The 24,580-nt window shown below is 39.1% G+C and overlaps 1 protein-coding gene across 1 annotated transcript; it reads left to right on the plus strand.

Moving 5' to 3' along the window:
* Positions 1-21,679: 21,679 nt before the first annotated feature.
* On the plus strand, positions 21,680-23,053 carry LOC306934919 (E3 ubiquitin-protein ligase RNF14-like; the record flags this gene model as incomplete). Its single annotated transcript, XM_079517742.1, has 1 exon — positions 21,680-23,053. One exon carries the CDS (start codon positions 21,680-21,682, stop codon positions 23,051-23,053), a length of 1,374 nt encoding a protein of 457 aa, XP_079373868.1.
* Between the last annotated feature and the right edge of the window lie 1,527 nt (positions 23,054-24,580).

The raw sequence follows: 24,580 nt of genomic DNA on the forward strand, positions 1-24,580 counted from the left end.
TTCAACAGATAGAGGAAACACATATAAATTATCGAATTATGCAGTATTTCCCCTTTAGTCTTTGATTTACATAGTCATGGCCTGGGATGGTACTGTAGATTTACATAGTCATGGGGTAGTGGTTTGAGCTGCTGACCACAATGGAGCATCACTGTTCCCAGATGTTCAACTATCCCTCAGAGACTTACACTGTATTTGCAAACACATTCTATTAATAATACTGCATGGTTTGTTATCACCCTGTGTCGGTTCGGTTGGGAGTTGGGACCCATGCAGAAGTGGGTCACACCATGTTCTGAGTGGCAGGTTACTGACAAAGAACAACTTGAATACAGGACTATTGTGTGTATTTAATATATTGTGTCTTGAATGTGTGTGTGGTATAGGAAATCTAACATTCCCATGAAATTATGTTTATCTGCCTGGAATCAGCTTTGTCAATCCCATTAGAACAATAAGGATATTTACAATCTAACCGACTATATTTAATGTATGACCAAATGTCTATTCAAATAATGCTCCATATTAAACCATGACATTAACCCTGGCATCCCCAATTTATTGTGAAAATTGCAGATCAACGAATTATATAGCTATATGAAATATACAGTAGGGCTTAAGTGGTTAATTACTGTAACTTCATTTTCTTCTGCCTCATCCCACATGCTCGTTTATATATAATTTTATTTGTCTTCTATAAACCCTAAATGAAGTAGTCATACATTCAGATGAAGTATGTAAATAAATATGAATGGCAAAAAGCTGACTTCATCAACATTTCTTTTTATTTGCTTTTTATTTATAAAGGCCAGTCATTTTCACAAGCATTGAGCAAAGCCGGTAGTCAGAGCATCTCACTGTAAGTGTATGTTAATGACAAACAATGACATTCTTTAAACAACACAATCCTGTTGTTTTTGTCTTAGTTTTTATTGATTTCTGAACAATGCAGACAGTCTATTGAGTGTCATTAGTTTCCTAAACGTGAAAGTACTCATGACAAACAAACAATGACATTAACTAACTTTTCTTGATCCATAAAGCTATATGTTTTCAGAAGCGCTGCATGCACGTCTATCTACTTCCCACACTGTGTCCTGGCGATTTCAGTGGGCTGTGTATTTCCTTCATGGTTCACCTTGCAGGTGAACACCTCCCCCTGCTCCCAGAGTGCCTTGCTCAGGGTCAGGGTGCTGCTGCGGCCGTAATGGCTGTTCTTCTCCACCTCCTCTGAGGTCAGGACCCCGGCCGTCACCTCCTTCCCGTCCACCTCCCAGCTCACCTGGGCACCCGGGGGGTTGTAGCCACTGAGCAGGCATGCCAGGGTGGCTGAGTCCCCAGCAGAGAGCTGCTCAGATGACGGAGGATGCAGAGAGACAGAGGGCCTGGCCGAGACACCCGCTGTACAGAAAATAATCAATTTGATCCATTTCAATTGACTTTGTACATCAAACTAGCATAGAATCACATTGAGTCACAGTGAGAAAAGTCTAAAAGTTAATTACCTTTGTGGAATTTATGGATTTTCTTTTAATTATTTCAATTTTATTCATGAAAGTATTTTGGAAAATTGCTTATAAAAGAAATAAACTCTGGTTATTTACTCGCGACCCACAAAAAATAGGTTTGCGACCCACAATTGCGTTCCGACCCACTGTTTCGGAATCAGTGATTTAGAGCATACCGTTGAACATGAACATATTATAAGACCGTTAATCATAAGATAGACCATAAGATACAGGTTAATTCAACGTGGTACTGTATATATCTACTGTAACACATGCATCTACTGCACATGACTGTATTGTTTCTGATATATAATGACAGACCAGTAAATAGTAAAAAATACTGCAGTAAATATGTAATGCTACAGTAGGCCTAATGTAAAGTATGACATGCTATGTAATATTTTACAATGTAATTTTACATATTACTGATTAATTACTTAACTCATAATATTTCAATTTCAAACTATTTTAGAGTGGTATGGCTATATATTATGGATTTTATATTAAATTAAGTAATGTAATATAAATGCAATATAATAATGTCCTTAATTATAATACCGTATTGTAAGACAGTAAGTCATGAATTTCATCCCAAAATATATAAACAAAATAACTTTTGGAACGAATTCCTTCAGTCACACTTTTAGAACAAATTCTAAGACAGGTCACTTCAAGAAACGGTGAAGATAAATGGAGTCAAAATCAGTCAGTACTTACTCTTCACGATGAGTCTGGTGCCTCCACCGAAAGTCCACCACAGTGATACATGCTGGTTAAATCCTCGTACAAAAACCTCCTTTCCACATGAATGACTTCACTTCACTCACTCACAATGTAGTGAACGGCTCCACAGTACTGTAAGGGCTTACTGACACTTTAATAGGGAACCATATCTGAAAGTAATATTACTTATGATTAACTTTTACTTATTACTGATTATATTATTTTGTAAATACATACTGTATGACTGTTCAGTTTTCACACAGTCAGTGAAATACTTCATAATGTAAAAGGTCATGTCATGATGTGTAGCCTATTCATAATACACAGCAAACTTATTGTTATAAACACAGCGCAAATTGAGCACCAGGATTTCCTTGTGGAGGATGTTCATTGAGAATATTATTCTAATGTTCTGATTGTGTTCCAAGACCTAAATTAAAAAAGGTTGATGATACATTCAAGGAAATTCAGGAGGCCTCAGCAGCATGTTGTCCAGGTTCACAAAAATGCTTTGAAAATCCTGACTGGTACAGACTGGACACGTTTTTTGCGGAAAACGGTGGAGAAATGCTGCTAAGAATCTGAGAATTTTTTTATCCAGACATCCAAATTCAGTCTCATCCAGGAGTATTCAGACTGGGGAAATACACCCCAGCATCATCAAACCAAATGGGAAACATCTGGGTTCCTGGTCCATTTTCCATCCTGAATAAAAGTTGTTATAGACAGGCAGCTCTAAAAAGAAACTCACACTAGCCAGGCTATGATCAAACTCCATCCATATTGGCTCCAATTGACAGGACCAATAACATACCAAATCCTCTGCTGATCCTTGCTTGATACGGTAGCAGAGATAACTAGGTCTGGGTTCCTATAAGTAGCTTTGGTAAATCCAGTGTAGAATCCAATCCCAGATTCAGATAGACACCTTTCCTTCAGCTCTCTATCAAAATTAAATCTGTAAAACCTCCTCATCCTTGTTTTTCCAGTTGCGATTGCTCTTAAGAAGGTTGGTAATGTGATGTCAATAATAATTGTCAGTGCTGTTATGTCCCCCTTGTTGAGTTGTTCCAGTCACTTCCTCTTTTATTGAGGGAGGTTTTTGTATGACTCTGTATCACTGTGTGGACACTGGTACACTGTGATAACTCTGACAGTAGTAAACACCTTTGTCTTCAGCCTGGACTCCACTGATGGTCAGAGTGAAGTCAGTCCCAGATCCACTACCACTAAACCTGGATGGAGTTCCTGACTGAAGGGTCGTTGTTACATAAATGAGGAGTTTGGGAGCTTCTCCAGGTTTCTGTTGGTACCAGGATAAATAATTACCCTTATAAGGAGTAGTACTTGGTCTGCATGCTAGACTCACAGAGTCTCCTACATTAACAGATTTCACTGAAGGAGTCTGAGTCACAGTAACCTGGCCCCATATTTCTGCAAGCAAACAAATAAACAAACAAACAAACAAAACATATATAAGCAGACAGTATGGAAATATCTTCTAGCTAAAGCCAAACCATTTAGATCAGGGTAGGAGATTTATGAATGTGTCAGAGTTACCTTGAATGCAGAAAGCACATGTCAAGCTGAAGATGATGGTCAAACACATGGTTTTGATAGGTATTGTCACAAGGAACAAGCTTAATTTGTGAAGGGCTCGACTTACAGAACTATAAACCTTCCCTGAGCACTGGAGTGTGTCCTTCAAACTCTCTATGCAAATCATCTTCCTGAAGAACCTCATCTGCTATTACCTCCATGAGAAAAACTATTACATGATTATTACATGAAGTATAGGTTCAATTATATACTAACATTACTCATAGTATAACTGTATCTGTTTCTTCTACATACATTTAAAGTATATTCAGTGATTTCACTTAATTCAAATATCACTTATTTTTTCTTATTTTTTGGATAATCCTCCCTACTATAAAGTGTGCTGACCATATAAGGAGTTCCTCCCTGTCCCCCGTGCTCCCCTGGGGTCAAAAAACACTAGTTTCGGTTTGGGCTTTGGGTGGCAAAGCCTTCATCCAATCCGGATGAGAGGGGCCTTCCTCCAATCATGATGGAGTGGGGCGGGCCTTGGTGCACGTGCTGTTGGTCTGTTGTACTTCCCCCACTGTAGAGCGTGTACATGTGCACATCTTGTTACCGGGGTAGCAGTAAGTGTCCATAACAAGGAACATTCAACAGCTTTAAAATAAACCATAATTGATATCTCAAACAATAACAAACAATTCCTTCTCACCAACGTCTTTTAAGGCACTGGATAATATCTTTCCTACCTCCTCCAGCAGCCTCCCTCATATTCATATTTTGACATTCATTTCTGTAATTAATTTGTATACTCATCATAGTCATCCTTGTAAAGCGTCCTTGAGTGTTTAGAAAAGCACTAGCTGCACTGCATAACTTCCCTGTGTTAGTATCATTTGTTTCAACAACTACAGTATAGCATTTCGGGGATACCATTTCTTTAAATCTGTCCACCCATCTTTGTAGTATTTTTTGGTCATCACGTTTTTCCAATATATTATCAATGTTATGAGAAGACAGTAAATAAAACCTCAAGGTTTTGAGATGTGTTGCATTACGTCTGTTAGTTTCTAAAAAATCACACCCGTGTGAAGTGAGGGGCGCTCTTATCATCAAACATCATCATACATCATCTCATTCCGGCCAATCAGAATTTGCGTCCTCACCTTCGTCATCAATGTTTGTGTTACGCAATGTTTGTGTTCAAAATTGTCCATTCATTGTCAATGGCATTTCATTTTTGTGTTGGGAGTTGGGACACATTTTAGGTTACATATACACTAAAAGCTGGACATAGGAGGTGCTAGCCTAGCACCCCTCAAAAATCACATCTGTGTGAACTGACGGGCGCTCTTATCATCATACATCATCTCATTCCGGCCAATCACAATTTACGTCCTGACTTTTGTCTTCAGTGTTTATGTTTATGAAAAACATGTTTACACAAACACTCAAAACTGCAGGCCATTCATTATCAATGGCATTCAATGTTTGTGTTAGGACAATGTTTGTGTTACACACACACCCTCAAAGCTGGACATAAGACATAAGTTCCCCTTAAAAAAGATAACTAATAACTTCCAATTGAATCTAATTAGACACCAATTTATTCTTCTTTCAGTCAAAGAAATGGGTGTAACATGGCTGACCATGTACCACATACTGTAGTAATGGAGGTAATAGCAGTTGAGTTTCTTCAGGAAGATGTTTTGCATATAGAGACACACTTCAGTGCTCAGGGAGAGTTTATAGTCCTGCAAGTTGAATCCTTCATGACTGAAGCGTGTTCTTCATAACAATAACTCCCAAAACCATGTCTTTGACCAGCATCTTCATCTTGACATGTGCTATCTGCATTCATGGTAAGACTAAAATATTTAAAAATCTCTGAATCCGATATAAACGTTGATTTTAGCTGTTTTTTTAATCTCAAACATTCTATTAAATCAAAATAATCTTCACATAATTCCGATGCATGGAATTCAATACTGTTTGGATGACTGACGTTATGGAAGTTTTTTTTTATATATAAAAAAGGTATAAAGGATATCATGCTTAAAAACATATATGTGATTGGAATATAAAATACTGTCTGAAATATAAATATTTCATTTGTTTGCAGGAACATGGTCCCAGGTCACTGTGACTCAGACTCCTTCAGTGAAAACTGCTAATGTAGGAGACTCTGTGAGTCTAGCATGCAGACCAAGTACTACTCCTCATGGAGGTAATTATTTATCCTGGTACCAACAGAAACCTGGAGAAGCTCCCAAACTCCTCATTTATCGCACAACGACCCTTCAGTCAGGAACTCCATCCAGGTTTAGTGGTAGTGGATCTGGGACTGACTTCACGCTGACCATCAGTGGAGTCCAGGCTGCAGATAAAGGTGTTTACTACTGCATGAGCGCAAACCATATCAACGGCGTGTGGTCATTGACACAGTGATACAGAGTGGTACAAAAACCTCCCTCAACAAAAGAGGAAGTGACTTGAACAACTCGATGGAACCTGTCACAATCAATATAGGCTAATTATGAGAAAACATTAATATGATAGAATATGAAGCACTCAATAGACTCATAATCATGATAACTGAAAGGTAAATTAGGTATAATTATTAACACAATCTCTATAATGTGTTTTGATTAACTTGATCTTGCAGTAAATATTTGAATATAATAATAATACTAATACTAATAATAATAATAATGGTAATAATAATAATATAATTAGAAAATAATACTAAATAAGTGTGTGTGTGTGTGTGTGTGTGTGTGTGTGTGTGTGTGTGTGTGTGTGTGTGTGTGTGTGTGTGTGCGTGTGCGTGCGTGTGTGTAAATGTACAGTATAACTGTGTATAGTGAATGAACTCATATAATAACTGTCTGTCTTCAAAGTATAACTTGTCATCGTGTCATCAAAACACATGCTGTATCCAAGATGTTATAAAATTCCTACCTCATTTAACGTTCACTTTTCATCAGTATAACATTTATGGCTGTCAAAATAACTGAGTTAACTGAGTGAAATTAAATTCTGCACTTCTGATCAGACGAAGGAGGAGCCAGGCCTGGACACTTCCACAGCACCAGGAGCGTCTTAGTGTCGCCAACATCTCAACAGCCATCTTCCCCATTGACTGTCTCTTAGTCTTGCAGGAGACAGTGGGGGCTGTAGCATGCCACTTGGACACAGGGTATGATCAGCCTTGGTCGGGTCGCCTGGAGGAGGGTGTCTGTTGTAAGACCCAGAAACACCCAATGATCCCAGGTTTACAACACTGATGATGTGTCCAAGTTCATGCCTCAGTAGATGTTTAATTAACTGAAATTGTGAAATGAATTAGGGTGAGAGACAGAGAGACACCATCCTAACACTCTAGATTTGTTATAAAGAATAAAACATACATAATGTACATACGTACGTATGAAAAAGTTTTTTCTTTTCTGTATTTTTGCCGAATATCTTTTTTTTTCCTGTTTTGTTGTGTATACTTACCAGTACTATTTGCAAAACGCACTTGTGAGCAACTTTTGTGTGTTTGCGTTGTCTTGTGAAAAAAAATAACTTTCTGTAGTGCTCACCATGTTTATGAAATCCCATTTGTCAATCAAATATAATAATTGAAAAAAAAGATAGTGGGTCATACAGTACTACTAGATTACATTGTCGAAACAGGTCATTATTCTTGAAAACAAAATGTCATATGCCTTTAAAAAAAAGAAAGAATTAATAAAAAAATAAACAAGCATTAATTATACTATAGGGCAGGCTACTAACAAAACATGCTTTATTGGCAAAGAACTAAAATGAATTACATCCACCATGACATTTGCCATTGAGAATGAACGTCTTACTTTTACTGCGTCTTGGGGATTCCAGTTCTTTGTTCATCGTAATGCTAATATATTTAGATGTTGATCAAATGGTATTTTTTATTCGTGAATAAGGTTATGTTATGTAATAAATTAATTATCACGTGGCATTCTGTCATTTACTTTGGTATCCAAACTCGGCCCCACCATTGATATTTGATAGAATGAGTTATGATGACAGGTTACGGTAATAGCTGATCATTTAACCTTTTCGTCAAGTGAAAATCCTCTGACTTGCATTAACAAGAATGTTGCTTACTGCTAAACTCAAGAGAATTGATTCACAGAAAAATATAATGACAGTAGTAGGCTATTAAGTACGAGTACAGTATCATTTATAAATCATAGCAAAGTCTACAGCGACATCTGCTCAATGGAAATTGAAACTGTGCTAACTGTGGCTGTCCCAGGGGACTGCAACTAAGATTTGCATCTTAGTTTCTGCTCACCTCCTGAGCAGAACAGATCCACAAGAGACTTCATGATGATCAAGATACGTTTCTGAACTTATGGGCAGACAATGGTTCTTCAGATCAGGAATAATGGATGGAACCTTTAAAAAGTGATTTACTACAAAGGCAATTATTCATTTCTCCTGTAAAGAGAACAGAGCAACACCTTCAACAGATAGAGGAAACACATATAAATTATCGAATTATGCAGTATTTCCCCTTTAGTCTTTGATTTACATAGTCATGGCCTGGGATGGTATACTGTAGTGGTTTGATTTACATAGTCATGGGGCAGTGGTTTGAGCTGCTGACCACAATGGAGCATCACTGTTCCCAGATGTTCAACTATCCCTCAGAGACTTACACTGTATTTGCAAACACATTCTATTAATAATACTGCATGGTTTGTTATCACCCTGTGTCGGTTCGGTTGGGAGTTAGGACCCATGCAGAAGTGGGTCACACCATGTTCTGAGTGGCAGGTTACTGATAAAGAACAACTTGAATACATGATTATTGTGTGTATTTAATATATTGTGTCTTGAATGTGTGTGTGGTATAGGAAATCTAGCATGCATGAAATTATGTTTATCTGCCTGGAATCAGCTTTGTCAATCCCATTAGAACAATAAGGATATTTACAATCTAACCGACTATATTTAATGTATGACCAAATGTCTATTCAAATAATGCTCCATATTAAACCATGACATTAACCCTGGCATCCCCAATTTATTGTGAAAATTGCAGATCAACGAATTATATAGCTATATGAAATATACAGTAGGGCTTAAGTGGTTAATTACTGTAACTTCATTTTCTTCTGCCTCATCCCACATGCTCGTTTATATATAATTGTATTTGTCTTCTATAAACCCTAAATGAAGTAGTCATACATTCAGATGGAGTATGTAAATAAATATGAATGGCAAAAAGCTGACTTCATCAACATTTCTTTTTATTTGCTTTTTATTTATAAAGGCCAGTCATTTTCACAAGCATTGAGCAAAGCCGGTAGTCAGAGCATCTCACTGTAAGTGTATGTTAATGACAAACAATGACATTCTTTAAACAACACAATCCTGTTGTTTTTGTCTTAGTTTTTATTGATTTCTGAACAATGCAGACAGTCTATTGAGTGTCATTAGTTTCCTAAACGTGAAAGTACCAATGACAAACAAACAATGACATTAACTAACTTTTCTTGATCCATAAAGCTATATGTTTTCAGAAGCGCTGCATGCACGTCTATCTACTTTCCACACTGTGTCCTGGCGATTTCAGTGGGCTGTGTATTTCCTTCATGGTTCACCTTGCAGGTGAACACCTCCCCCTGCTCCCAGAGTGCCTTGCTCAGGGTAAGGGTGCTGCTGCGGCCGTAATGACTGTTCTTCTCCACCTCCTCTGAGGTCAGGACCCCGGCCGTCACCTCCTTCCCGTCCACCTCCCAGCTCACCTGGGCACCCGGGGGGTTGTAGCCACTGAGCAGGCATGCCAGGGTGGCTGAGTCCCCAGCAGAGAGCTGCTCAGATGACGGAGGATGCAGAGAGACAGAGGGCCCGGCCAAGACACCCGCTGTACAGAAAATAATCAATTTGATCCATTTCAATTGACTTTGTACATCAAACTAGCATAGAATCACATTGAGTCACAGTGAGAAAAGTCTAAAAGTTAATTACCTTTGTGGAATTTATGGATTTTCTTTTAATTATTTCAATTTTATTCATGAAAGTATTTTGGAAAATTGCTTATAAAAGAAATAAACTCTGGTTATTTACTCGCGACCCACAAAAAATAGGTTTGCGACCCACAATTGCGTCCCGACCCACTGTTTCGGAAACAGTGATTTAGAGCATACCGTTGAACATGAACAGATTGACCGTTAATCATAAGATAGACCATAAGATACAGGTTAATTCAACGTGGTACTGTATATATCTACTGTAACACATGCATCTACTGCACATGACTGTATTGTTTCTGATATATAATGACAGACCAGTAAATAGTAAAAATACTGCAGTAAATATGTAATGCTACAGTAGGCCTAATGTAAAGTATGACATGCTATGTAATATTTTACAATGTACTGAGCAGGTTATTACTGATTAATTACTTAACTCATAATATTTCAATTTCAAACTATTTTAGAGTGGTATGGCTATATATTATGGATTTTATATTAAATTAAGTAATGTAATATAAATGCAATATAATAATGTCCTTAATTATAATACCGTATTGTAAGACAGTAAGTCATGAATTTCATCCCAAAATATATAAACAAAATAACTTTTGGAACGAATTCCTTCAGTCACACTTTTAGAACAAATTCTAACACAGGTCACTTCAAGAAACGGTGAAGATAAATGGAGTCAAAATCAGTCAGTACTTACTCTTCACGATGAGTCTGGTGCCTCCACCGAAAGTCCACCACAGTGATACATGCTGGTTAAATCCTCGTACAAAAACCTCCTTTCCACATGAATGACTTCACTTCACTCACTCACAATGTAGTGAACGGCTCCACAGTACTGTAAGGGCTTACTTACTCTTTAATAAGGAACCATATCTGAAAGTAATATTACTTATGATTAACTTTGACTTATTACTGATTCTATTATTTTGTAAATACATACTGTATGACTGTTCAGTTTTCACACAGTCAGTGAAATACTTCATAATGTAAAAGGTCATGTCATGATGTGTAGCCTATTCATAATACACAGCAAACTTATTGTTATAAACACAGTGCAAATTGAGCAACAGGATTTCCTTGTGGAGGATGTTCATTGAGAATATTATTCTAATGTTCTGATTGTGTTCCAAGACCTAAATTAAAAAAGGTTGATGATAAATTCAAGGAAATTCAGGAGGCCTCAGCAGCATGTTGTCCAGGTTCACAAAAATGCTTTAAAAGTCCTGACTGGTACAGACTGGACACGTTTTTTGCGGAACGGTGGAAAAATGCTGCTAAGAATCTGAGAAATGCAGAAGTGTGCCGACACCTCAAGTGTTTTATCCAGACATCCAAATTCAGTCTCATCCAGGAGTTAGTAGGGGAGCCTATCAATCAAATTTTGATGCCCGTGATTTTGGAATGTTAATTTTTGGAGACAGGTATATCTTGATTCTTGGGGTTACCAGAATGCCAAAAAAACATGTCTCCAATTTTTTATGTCAGGTTTAGCATGTTTAATTAGCATAATTAGCTAATACATTGTCAAAAACGGAAATGGCAATAACTTTGCTTCTAGGTAACTTATAAAGGTGATCTAAGAGTCTGAGTCCATGTTTGTGATGTCCAGAAATTCATCTGTTACCATTGTGAAGTCATACAACCTTTCCTAATTAGCATAATTGCCATAAATTGTGCAAAAACGAGGTGAACATCAGCAAATTGCTGCATGTTTTACTTTTAGTCAACTTTGAAAGCTTCTCACAGACTCCAAGTGTATGTTTACAACTCCAGGAATAATTATTATCCTATGAATAAATCATGCAACCTTTTGTCTATGTAATAATTATGTAATAATCACACCAAAACCAGAAATAGCTATATTTCTTTGCTTTAAGTTAATTAATACGCATGATCTTACAGACAGTGTAAGTCTGTTTGCATGTCTAGAAAATATTAGAAGCGACCTCGCACTAAAGGGCTGGGCGAGTGCTGGTGCTTTGGAATGGGGGGTCAGATCAACATATCTGCCTGGGTCATGACAGACTGCTGGGCGAGTGCTGGTGCTTTGGAATGGGGGGTCAGATCAACATATCTGCCTGGGTCATGACAGACTGCTGGGCGAGTGCTGGTGCTTTGGCATGGGGGGTCAGATCAAAATATGGAATGTATTCTGAACTGGCCATATATGGAGCGTGTCTTGAGTGTACAGGGTTGGATGAGGTCATATCAACATATGGAATGTCAGAACAGGTCAGCTCCATATAGAGATCTAATTTAATTTTCGGGCCTGTTGAGAACTAATAACTTTGAGGCAGGCCCGTCCGTCTAGAGTTTAAATGGACAGGTATCAGTCAAAAGGGAGACATCAAAGAGGAAGGATGGATGGGGAAGGATCAACATAATGTCCGGAATGTCAGGTCAGCTCCATATATGGAGATCTAAGGGTTTGAGGTACAGTTTCTTGTCAATATTGATGACATCAGGGATCTCCATCCCTGATGTCACATGATGTCACGAGGCATGACCAACCAAACAACTGACTAACGACTCGAGAAATGCATAATTTCCTAAAGGCGACCTGCAGTCGCAAGAAAGAACAATATGGGAAATGGTCACAGAATTATCAGATTGTTTATTCTAATATTTACAGAAAGTTTTGAAAATTGAAGGGTCTCCATCTTCGTCGTCATCGTCAATCCCCAACAGATGTGCCTTGCTTACCACACACCTCTAATCATCTGCCCCACACATGCACATCTCAGAGCAGTTCACATTTTTAGATAACAATGTGATATGCACTGTGATTTCTTGCACATTTGATCAGTTGGGTAATGGTGGCTGGGCCGTGGGTATCCCGTGTTGTGACTGGCACCAGTTGAGCTCCCTCAGCCTCCCATCCATATTCAGTTGCTGGTGGCATCTGTGGGTTAGGTACGTGCTGCGTCAGAACTGAGCCTTTTTGTAGCTCATAGTATATACAGTATAGTAGTATATACTGCAGATACCACCTCCACAGGACACCTGTTTAGACCTGGCCAACATGTTAAATTCCCTGGAGCTGTCTGATCAGCTCCAGAGACGGCATGGAACCCTGGTAAGGCTGAAGTCCTCGTTTTACCCAGTGCCTGCACTACTGGCTCCAGCGATGATACGTTTTTTGTTCCCCACACCGGTGATGAAATAGGTGTCCTTGCACAGCTGATGGTACCGTCGTATTGTAAGAACAAAGACATCAGTGTCAGGGGACTCAATGTAGAGCTGTGTTGCCCCTCTTCGGACAGCATCCAGGCTGTGCAGGATTATCCTTGTGTCAGCCTCTTCCTGTACACTGTGGAGATGTTTTACATCGATAGAGTTTGAGTGGACAGCCTGCCTTGACGTGATTATAAAAACATTGGGTTTCACCTGGAAGTGTTGGAGGGCTTTCTTAGCAAGATAAGACAGTCAGCTCATCTTTGGTGCTGATACCCGACAAGAACAATTTTTCTGACACTTCCCCGGTGTGTTGTCTTCCACATGATAAGTGGTAGGGGCCCTGGGCTTTCCACCCTGGCGTTGGTCAAATACTACATGGATCTCACTATGTTCTTTGGTCTTCCTGTCCAGTGTGGCTATGGAGTGGTCAGCTTACCACTGGGAATGTCTTGATCCATGGTGGCTTTCCCATTGCCTGTACCAATGCCATTCCATCTATGACAGTTACACTCTTAGCTGGAAGGGTACAACTGTCAAAAAAGATTGAAGCATTTGTTTGCCAGCTGTACGAGCCCGGTACAAATCCTGTGGATGTTGATGAGCTCAGGTGGAGGTTATTCACAAAGAAACAATTAAAAGCCGAGAAGCTGCCACCTACACAAGCAGCATTAAATCAAGCCATTACCCATGCATATTATCAGGCAATGGTATGGGATCAGGACCACGTACCTAACCCACAGATGCCACCAGAAACTAAAAATGGATGGGAGGCTGAGGGAGATCAACTGGTGTCACAACACGGGATACCCACGGCCCAGCCACCATTACCCAACTGATCAAATGTGTCTGCAAGAAATCACAGTGCATATCACATTGTTCTTGTCGATCTCAAAATTTGAACTGCTCTGAGATGTGCATGTGTAGGGCCGATGATTAGAGGTGTGTGGTAATGTAAACAAGGCACATCTGTTGGGGATTGACGATGACGAAGATGGAGACCCTTCAATTAAATGTGTTTTCAAAACTTTCTGTAAATATTAGAATAAAAATCATGTGATAATTCTGTGACCATTTTTCATATTGTTCTTTATTTTATGAGGGATATATATATATATATACTGTCTGTAAGATATATATATATATATAAGCTAATAATGGAAAAGGTTGCATATCCTAGTTATGGAACGAGAATATTTTCTAGACATGCAAACAGACTTACTGTCTGTAAGATCACATTTATTAATTAACTTAAAGCAACGAAATATAGCTATTTCTGGTTTTGGTGTGATTATTACATAATTATTACATAGACAAAAGGTTGCATGATTTATTCATAGGATGATAATTATTCCTGGAGTTGTAAACATACACATGGAGTCTGTGAGAAGCTTTCAAAGTTGACTAAAAGTAAAACATGGAGCAATTTGCTGATGTTCACCTCGTTTTTGCATAATTTATGGCAATTATGCTAATTAGGAAAGCTTGTATGACTTCACAATGGTAACAGATGAATTTCTGGACATCACAAACATGGACTCAGACTCTTAGATCACCTTTATAAGTTACCTAGAAGCAAAGTTATTGCCATTTCCGTTTTTGACAATTTATTAGCTAATTATGCTAATTAAACATGCTAAACCTGACATAAAAAATTGGAGACATGTTTTTTTGGCATTCTGGTAACCCCAAGAATCAAGATATACCTGTCTCCAAAAATTAACATTCCAAAATCACGGAAAGTGATAGGCTCCCCTACTAAGTATTCAGACTGGGGAAAAACACCCCAGCATCATCAAACCAAATGGGAAACATCTGGGTTCCTGGTCCATTCTCCATCCTGAATAAAAGTTGTTATAGACAGGCAGCTCTAAAAAGAAACTCACACAAGCCAGGCTATGATCAAACTCCATCCACATTGGCTCCAATTGACAGAACCAATAACATACCAAATCCTCTGTTGATCCTTGCTTGATAGGTAGCTTGATAGGTAGCAGAGATAACTAGGTCTGGGTTCCTATAGCTTTGGTAAATCCAGTGTAGAATCCAATCCCAGATTCAGATAGACACCTTTCCTTCAGCTCTCTATCAAAATTAAATCTGTAAAACCTCCTCATCCTTGTTTTTCCAGTTGCGATTGCTCTTAAGAAGGTTGGTAATGTGATGTCAATTGTCAGTGCTGTTATGTCCCCCTTGTTGAGTTGTTCCAGTCACTTCCTCTTTTATTGAGGGAGGTTTTTGTATGACTCTGTATCACTGTGTGGACCTGTGTGGACCACTGTGATAACTCTGACAGTAGTAAACACCTTTGTCTTCAGCCTGGACTCCACTGATGGTCAGAGTGAAGTCAGTCCCAGATCCACTACCACTAAACCTGGATGGAGTTCCTGACTGAAGGGTCTTTGTGTAATAAATGAGGAGTTTGGGAGCTTCTCCAGGTTTCTGTTGGTACCAGGCTAAACAAGTACCTCCATGAGGAGTAGTACTTGGTCTGCATGCTAGACTCACAGAGTCTCCTACATTAACAGATTTCACTGAAGGAGTCTGAGTCACAGTAACCTGGCCCCATATTTCTGCAAGCAAACAAACAAACAAAACATATATAAGCAGACAGTATGGAAATATCTTCTAGCTAAAGCCAAACCATTTAGATCAGGGTAGGAGATTTATGATTGAATGTGTCAGAGTTACCTTGAATGCAGAAAGCACATGTCAAGCTGAAGATGATGGTCAAACACATGGTTTTGATAGGTATTGTCACAAGGAACAAGCTTCATTCGTGAAGGGCTCGACTTACAGAACTATAAACCTTCCCTGAGCACTGGAGTGTGTCCTTCAAACTCTCTATGCAAATCATCTTCCTGAAGAACCTCATCTGCTATTACCTCCATGAGAAAAACAGTTATTACATGAAGTATAGGTTCAATTATATACTAACATTACTCATAGTATAACTTTCTCTGTTTCTTCTATACATTTAACGGTATATTCAGTGATTTCACTTAATTCAAATATCACTTATTTGTTCTTATTTTTTGGATAATCCTCCCTACTATAAAGTGTGCTGACCATATAAGGAGTTCCTCCCTGTCCCCCGTGCTCCCCTGGGGTCAAAAAACACTAGTTTCGGTTTGGGCTTTGGGTGGCAAAGCCTTCATCCAATCCGGATGAGAGGGGCCTTCCTCCAATCATGATGGAGTGGGGCGGGCCTTGGTGCACGTGCTGTTGGTCTGTTGTACTTCCCCCACTGTAGAGCGTGTACATGTGCACATCTTGTTACCGGGGTGGCAGTAAGTGTCCATAACAAGGAACATTCAACAGCTTTAAAATAAACCATAATTGATATCTCAAACAATAACAAACAAGATACACTTAAAATTCCTTCTCACCAACGTCTTCTAAGGCACTGGATAATATCTTTCCTACCTCCTCCAGCAGCCTCCCTCATATTCATATTTTGACATTCATTTCTGTAATTAATTTGTATACTCATCATAGTCATCCTTGTAAAGCGTCCTTGAGTGTTTAGAAAAGCACTAGCTGCACTGCATAACTTCCCTGTGTTAGTATCATTTGTTTCAACAACTACAGTATAGCATTTCAGTGATACCATTTCTTTAAATCTGTCCACCCATCTTTGTAGTATTTTTTGGTCATCACGTTTTTCCAATATATTATCAATGTTATGAGAAGACAGTAAATAAAACCTCAAGGTTTTGAGATGTGTTGCATTAAGTCTGTTAGTTTCTAAAAAATCACACCCGTGTGAAGTGAGGGGCGCTCTTATCATCAAACATCATCATACATCATCTCATTCCGGCAAATCAGAATTTGCGTCCTCACCTTCGTCATCAATGTTTGTGTTACGCAATGTTTGTGTTCAAAATTGTCCATTCATTGTCAATGGCATTTAATTTTTGTGTTGGGAGTTGGGACACATTTTAGGTTACATATACACTAAAAGCTGGACATAGGAGGTGCTAGCCTAGCACCCCTCAAAAATCACATCTGTGTGAACTGACGGGCGCTCTTATCATCATACATCATCATACATCATCTCATTCCGGCCAATCACAATTTCCGTCCTCACTTTTGCCTTCAGTGTTTATGTTTATGTAATGTTTGTTTACACAAACACTCAAAACTGGCCATTCATTATCAATGGCATTCAATGTTTGTGTTAGGACAATGTTTGTGTTTACACACACACCCTCAAAGCTGGACATAAGACATAAGTGCCCCTTAAAAAAAGATAACTAATAACTTCCATTTGAATCTAGACACCAATTTATTCTTCTTTCAGTCAAAGAAATGGGTGTAACATGGCTGACCATGTACCACATACTGTAGTAATGGAGGTAATAGCAGTTGAGTTTCTTCAGGAAGATGTTTTGCATATAGAGAAGACTTTATGTTTCAAGGACACACTTCAGTGCTCAGGGAGAGTTTATAGTCCTGCAAGTTGAATCCTTCATGACTGAAGCGTGTTCTTCATAACAATAACTCCCAAAACCATGTCTTTGACCAGCATCTTCATCTTGACATGTGCTATCTGCATTCATGGTAAGATTACAATATTTATTTTAGTTTTTTTTAAACTCAAACATTCTATTAAATCAAAATAATCTTCACATAATTCCGATGCATGGAATTCAATACTGTTTGGATGACTGACGTTATGGAAGTATTGTTTTTATATAAAAAAGGTATAAAGGATATCATGCTTAAAAACATATACAGTATGTGATTGGAATATAAAATACTTCATAAATATTTCATTTGTTTGCAGGAACATGGTCCCAGGTCACTGTGACTCAGACTCCTTCAGTGAAAACTGCTAATGTAGGAGACTCTGTGAGTCTAGCATGCAGACCAAGTAGTACTCCTTATAATGGTAAATCTTTATCCTGGTACCAACAGAAACCTGGAGAAGCTCCCAAACTCCTCATTTATTACATAACGACCCTTCAGTCAGGAACTCCATCCAGGTTTAGTGGTAGTGGATCTGGGACTGACTTCACGCTGACCATCAGTGGAGTCCAGGCTGCAGATAAAGGTGTTTACTACTGCATGAGCGCAAACCATATCAACAACGTGTGGTCGTTGACACAGTGATACAGAGTCGTACAAAAACCTCCCTCAACAAAAGAGGAAGTGACTTGAACAACTCGATGGAACCTGTCACAATCAATATAGGCTAATTATAAGAAAACCTTAATATGATAGAATATGAAGCACTCAATAGACTTATAATCATGATAACTGAAAGGTAAATTAGGTATAATTATTAACACAATCTCTATAATGTGTTTTGATTAACTTGATCTTGCAGTAAATATTTGAATATAATAATACTAATACTAATAATAATATAATTAGAAAATAATAAGTGTGTGTGAAAATAACAAGTGTGTGTGTGTGTGTGTGTGAATGTACAGTATAACTGTGTATAGTGAATGAACTCATATAATAACTGTCTGTCTTCAAAGTATAACTTGTCATCGTGTCATCAAAACACATGCTGTATCCAAGATGTTATAAAATTCCTACCTCATTTAACGTTCACTTTTCATCAGTATAACATTTATGGCTGTCAAAATAACTGAGTTAACTGAGTGAAATTAAATTCTGCACTTCTGATCAGACGAAGGAGGAGCCAGGCCTGGACACTTCCACAGCGCCAGGAGCGTCTTAGTGTCGCCAACATCTCAACAGCCATCTTCCCCATTGACTGTCTCTTAGTCTTGCAGGAGACAGTGGGGGCTGTAGCATGCCACTTGATCAGCCTTGGTCGGGTCACCTGGAGGAGGGTGTCTGTTGTAAGACCCAGAAACACCCACTGATCCCAGGTTTACAACACTGATGATGTGTCCAAGTTCATGCCTCAGTAGATGTTTAATTAACTGAAATTGTGAAATGAATTAGGGTGAGAGACAGAGAGACACCATCCTGCCACACTAGATTTGTTATAAAGAATAAAACATACATAATGTACATACGTACGTATGAAAAATTTATATAGCCTATATCCGGCTTCTGTCATTTATTCTTTTGGAACTTTCCATTCCCACCACAACAATATACAGAAAAACATGGCATATTTTGGACATGGTGATAAAATACATTTTTTAAGATGTGATTAACCTGATCATTTCTTTAAATAATTTGACAGCCCTAATTTATTTACATGAGTGTGTTGATATCTCATTGAGATATTCCAGTCACTTCCTCTTTTATTGAGCAAGGTTTTTGTACGACTCTGTATCACTGTGTTAACAGACAGCCACTAGGACACTGGTGACTCATGCAGTAGTAAACACCTTTATCTTCAGCCTGGACTCCACTGATGGTCAGAGTGAAGTCAGTCGTAGATCCACTACCACTAAACCTGGATGGAGTTCCTGACTGACGATTGCTTGTTTGATAAATAAGGAGTTTAGGAGCTTCTCCAGGTTTCTGTTGGTACCAGGATAAATAACTAGTACTACTACTCACTCTGCATGCTAGACTCACTGAGTCTCCTACAACAGATTTCACTGAAGGAGTCTGAGTCACGGTGACCTGGCCCCATGTTTCTGCAAACAAAGACATTTACAACAATTAAAAATAAATCTAAAATTTAGATTTTAGAATAGATAAATAAAGAGAATTCGTGAAAATGTTTGTGTCAATGTTACCTTGAATGCAGACAGCACATGTCAAGATGAAGATGATAGTAAAAGACATGATTTTGAAATTGTCCCGAGGAACACGCTTCACCCTTAAGGGTTCAACTTGCAGAGCTATAAACTCTCCCTGAGCACTGAAGTGTGTCCTTCAAACATAGTCTCCTCTATATATGCAAATCATCTTCCTGAAGAAACTCAACTGCCATTACCTCCTTTACTAAGCTGTCTTTAGTGATCTCTGAGAAGACAGTTTGTGAGTTATTTCTTGTCCAGTGGTGTAAAGTAACTAAGTACATTTACTTAAGAACTGTACTTATAATTTTGAGGTATTTGTACTTTACTTGAGCATTTCCAATTTCCAATACTTTTACTCCTACTATACATCTTGGACCCAAATATTGTACTTTTACTTCACTACATTTATTTGAAAACTTTAGTTACAAGTTACTTTGTAGATTTGGATTATTATTACAAAACATACACAAACCAGTGTCATATACATTTCGGCCATTTGAAAATTGCCTAGAAAGCTCTACAATACAAGCTCACAATGCGACACATTGTGAGCTTGTAGATCTGCTATTTTCCAAATATTTTATACATTTGAAAACTTGAAATGAGACATTCTGCCTAATGAATACCTTTACTTTTGGTACATGTTGTACATTTTGATATTTACTTAACTGAGCATTTATTGCTGTATTGATACTTTTACTTAAGTAAAACATTTGAATACTTTTCCACCACTGATCACATGGTTTCAAGCTTTCTTAGACTGAATGATGGCTGAATTAAACTAAACTGTGTTTTTATTTTATGTTTTATTATACAGTGGAAAGTTTGACTCAGAGAGATCACAAATAATGCAGAAACATACAGGTTTAATGTGGGTGGTACATCAGCTATAGCGCATCTTCCTGCTTCAGGCAGTGATTCTCTCTCCATCTGTCACAGCACACAATACATCTTTCTACGTATTTTTGAGGGGCGCCCTATATACAGCATTATGTCCTTAACTCGTGTCACATTTGTCACAACCACATTGTTACAACCTGGGTGATATTCACCATTCCCTGATGACGGCTTAACCGCTGAAACGTTTTTTCAAGATTCCCTCTTCATGTTCTCTCCCGTGGCCCGCTAAAAATGACTGGTGTGCGTTAGCATCCTTGTGCACAGTGATTTTCACCTGGACAATTATTTTTGTGATTTTCATAATGTTGCTGCAGGGTGGGTAATTGGGTAGCTTCATGATGCTCAGTGACATCATAGAGACATAGAAGAAGTCAGGTTTCTTTCTAAAGGCAGGTGTTCGGGTGAATTTCTCCCGCTTTTAGTGAAATTGGGACCAGTGAAAAAAATCCCATACACCCACAATGGGCTTTTTTTTGTTTGTTACTTTTGTTTTTCACTGGACCATTCTCACATGTCCCAGGAATGGGTGGACCAAAGGAGAAGTTCCCAAATCCATTTTTTTATACCCACGTTTTCACCCATTCCTCAAATTGCCATGTATTTCCGTACTTTGATATATTTTGATGATAAATATTTTCTATTGAATATATCGGGTAAAATATACATGGTTTTAGTGATGGTGTGATAAAAGTTGGTGTTCTATCTAGGGAAAAAGAGCAAACAGGTAGGTTAATATAGCACTACTATAAATGTACTACTAGTCTATAAATGTCCCTGTACTATAACCCCCAAATATTGATTAATCTATAAATACCCATATATGGAGTAGGCCTACCTTGATGCCATCAACATTACATCATACTGACCTAATAGCCTGCAGGACTCCAATTTGGGCATGCATCATCTGTCGATGCATGCATCGTCAGATGGGTACTAGATGGTTGACTCCTTCGATGCAAGACTGTAAAAAACAAACAAATACAAAATAATTTAAAAGAGGAAAAAACATCAGTAGGTGATGTCAGGTAGTCACATTGTGATTAGCTGAGAAGCTATTCATATACTGTACATCACATCACTTTGGCTGTCTTCAGCCAGTTAGGCTGTGAAATTAATGTCAATGTCTGAGGATATAGAGTCCCAGCAGCATGAACTTCTTGCTCTAGCAAGTATCTATGATGATGATGAGTTCCACAGGAACGCTTCGGCCCAGGGAGGAGAGATGCATATTTGCTCGGAACTGCCTCCAGACTTCAAAATCGTTCAAAGGAAAGGGAACAAAGTCAAAGGAACAAAGTCTGAGTACAATATTTCCTTCCTACCACTTCTTACCCTGAACTTCCAGCTTCCTCCAGAGTACCCATCTTTCTCCTCACCACGTTTCACACTCAGTACCACATGGCTGACCAGAGCACAGATGAGCTCCCTGTGCAGACGCCTGGACGATCTGTGGGAGGAGAACCAGGGCTCTGTGGTCCTCTTCACCTGGTTCCAATTTCTCAAGGAGGAGGCACTGGACTTCCTGGGCGTCCAGTCCCCCCTGGAGATTATCAGGGAAAGCAAAGTCTCCATGCAGGGCTCCAGTAAATCTTCTGAAAAGGAAGTAGTAGAAGAACGACTAATAAGGAAGCTCTCACTTCAGCTGGACCCACGGGCTGTGATGACCGTGGTCCCACACGACGATATCCTACCTCAGCTGCTGGACTTTGATGAGGCACAGCGTCAGAAGATGTTTGATGGCAAAGTGTTCTGCTGCACCATCTGCTTCACAGAGAAGCTGGGCTCTGTCTGTCTGTGCTTCAAGGAGTGTCAGCACGTCTACTGCAAAGCCTGCATGACCGAGTATGTCCAGATCCAGATACAGGACGGTAACGTACAGTGCCTTGGCTGTCCCACACCAAAATGTTCCGCTGTTGCTACACCTTTGCAGGTCAAACAGCTGGTGGACGAGGAGCTATTTGCACGTTATGACCGATTGCTGCTGAAGTCCGCTCTGGACCAAATGGAAGATGTGGTGTACTGCCCCCGAAAGTCCTGTGTCACCGCTGTCTGGATGGAGCCAGAAAGTACTTTGGCTATCTGTTCCAATTGTTGCTACGCCTTCTGTGTCCTCTGCAAGCTGGCGTACCACGCCGTTGCCATGTGTAGAATCAGTGCAGATCAGTTGTGTGAACTGAAGAATAAGTATATGTCAACCAGTGAGGGAAAGAAATTATTGGAGAAGCGCTTTGGGAAGAGGGTCATCCAGAAAATGTTGGAAGACTCCTTTAGCGAAGAATGGGTAGATGAGAACTGTAAACTATGCCCACATTGTGGGATGAATATACAGAAACAAGAGGGCTGCAACAAGATGACATGTACGTTCTGTAGGAAGTACTTCTGTTGGGTGTGCCTGTTGCCACTCAAACTAGACAACCCTTACAGACACTATGACAGCAACTGCAGACTGTACACTTATGATCCCACTGAGCCCACTGTTAGGAGAAGAAGGTAAATAAAACCTATTTTGAAATGTATTGCATTAGTAAGTCTACTAGAAGCTCGACCGGCTTACTAATGCCTTACTGCAGTACTGTACTGTACTACCCGTACTGTACAGTACAGCACTGTAATGTAGTGTTCCTACTGTACCGTACTGTAGTATCTGTACTGTACCATACTGTACTGTGCTACTCGTACTGTATTGTGCTGTAGGCTACTGTGTACTGTACCGTACTGTACGATACTGTACTGTAGTATTCGTACTGTTCCGTACTGTATTGTACTGTTCTACTCAAACTATACTGTAAAGTACTGTACTGTACAGGCACTGTACTCTGTGCTGTATTGTATTTCCATTTCAATCTAATTAGACAATATATTTTATTCTACAAGACATAGGTGTAAGCTGTAAGGTGTCCATGGCAGCTGACCGCATATCATACATAACAGTAATGGAGCAGTTATGAGTTTCCTCAGGAAGATGTTTTGCATGGAGGAGACTTTATGTTTCAAGGACACACTTTAGTGCAGGGAGAGTTTATAAATTATAGTCCTGCAAGTTGAATCCAGACTGAAGCATGTAGAGGTAAAGAAGGTGGGTTTTGTTAAGTACATTCCAGAGCAATGGAGTGTGGATAAGAGGTGCAAGCAGGTTGGGGCGGGTGCAGAAAAGCGTCAGGTGTGTAAAGTATCAGAAAGAAAAAAGGGAAGGTGTACAAGACGGTGTTGAGACCAGTTATGTTGTATGGAGACAGTCACACTGATGACAGGAAGACAGGAAGGAGGAGGTAGCAGAGACTAAAACTTTGAGGTTCTCTGTGGGAGAAAGGATGGATAGGATTAGGAACAGGTACATCAGAGGGACAGCACATGTTGGATGTTTTGGAGATAAAGACGAAACCGAGATGGGTTAGACGTGTACAGAGTAGGGATATAGTGACTATATGTGTAGAAGGATGCTGAGGTTGGAACTGCCAGACGGGAGGCCTAGAGGAAGACCATGCAAAGAGGAGATTTACGGATGTAGTGAAAGAGGACATGAAGTTAGTTGGTGTGAGAAGAGGAGGCAGAGGACAGGGAGAGATGGAGGCAGATGATTTGCTGTGGCGACTCCTGAAGGGAACAGACGAAAGGAAATGAAAAAGATGATAGTGGGTGCTCAGTTATAAATAAACCTTAAACCAAATACCACCAAAGTGGAAACCGTGTTCAAATACAAACTCTCATTGAATGTGTAAGCGGTTCTCCAGACTTCTGTTGGTATCAAGATAAATAACTAGTACTACTAATGCAGAGTGAGTGCATGCTAGACTCACTGAGTCTCCTAGAAACCTACTTTAACAGTTTTCACTGAAGGAGTCTGAGTCACGGTGACATGACCCCATGTTTCTGCAAACAAAGACATTTATAATTACATTGCGTACTATACATAGGATCAATAATCAGACAGGATTATATGGGTGGAAGAGATTAACAAAATGAATGAAACCGGTGGAAGTTGAAGTTCTGTTGATCCTCAGTTCACTGTCTCTGATCCAAA

This window comes from Electrona antarctica (genome assembly GCF_951216825.1).
Source record: "Electrona antarctica genome assembly, chromosome: 13".
NCBI classification, from domain to species: Eukaryota; Metazoa; Chordata; class Actinopteri; order Myctophiformes; family Myctophidae; genus Electrona; species Electrona antarctica.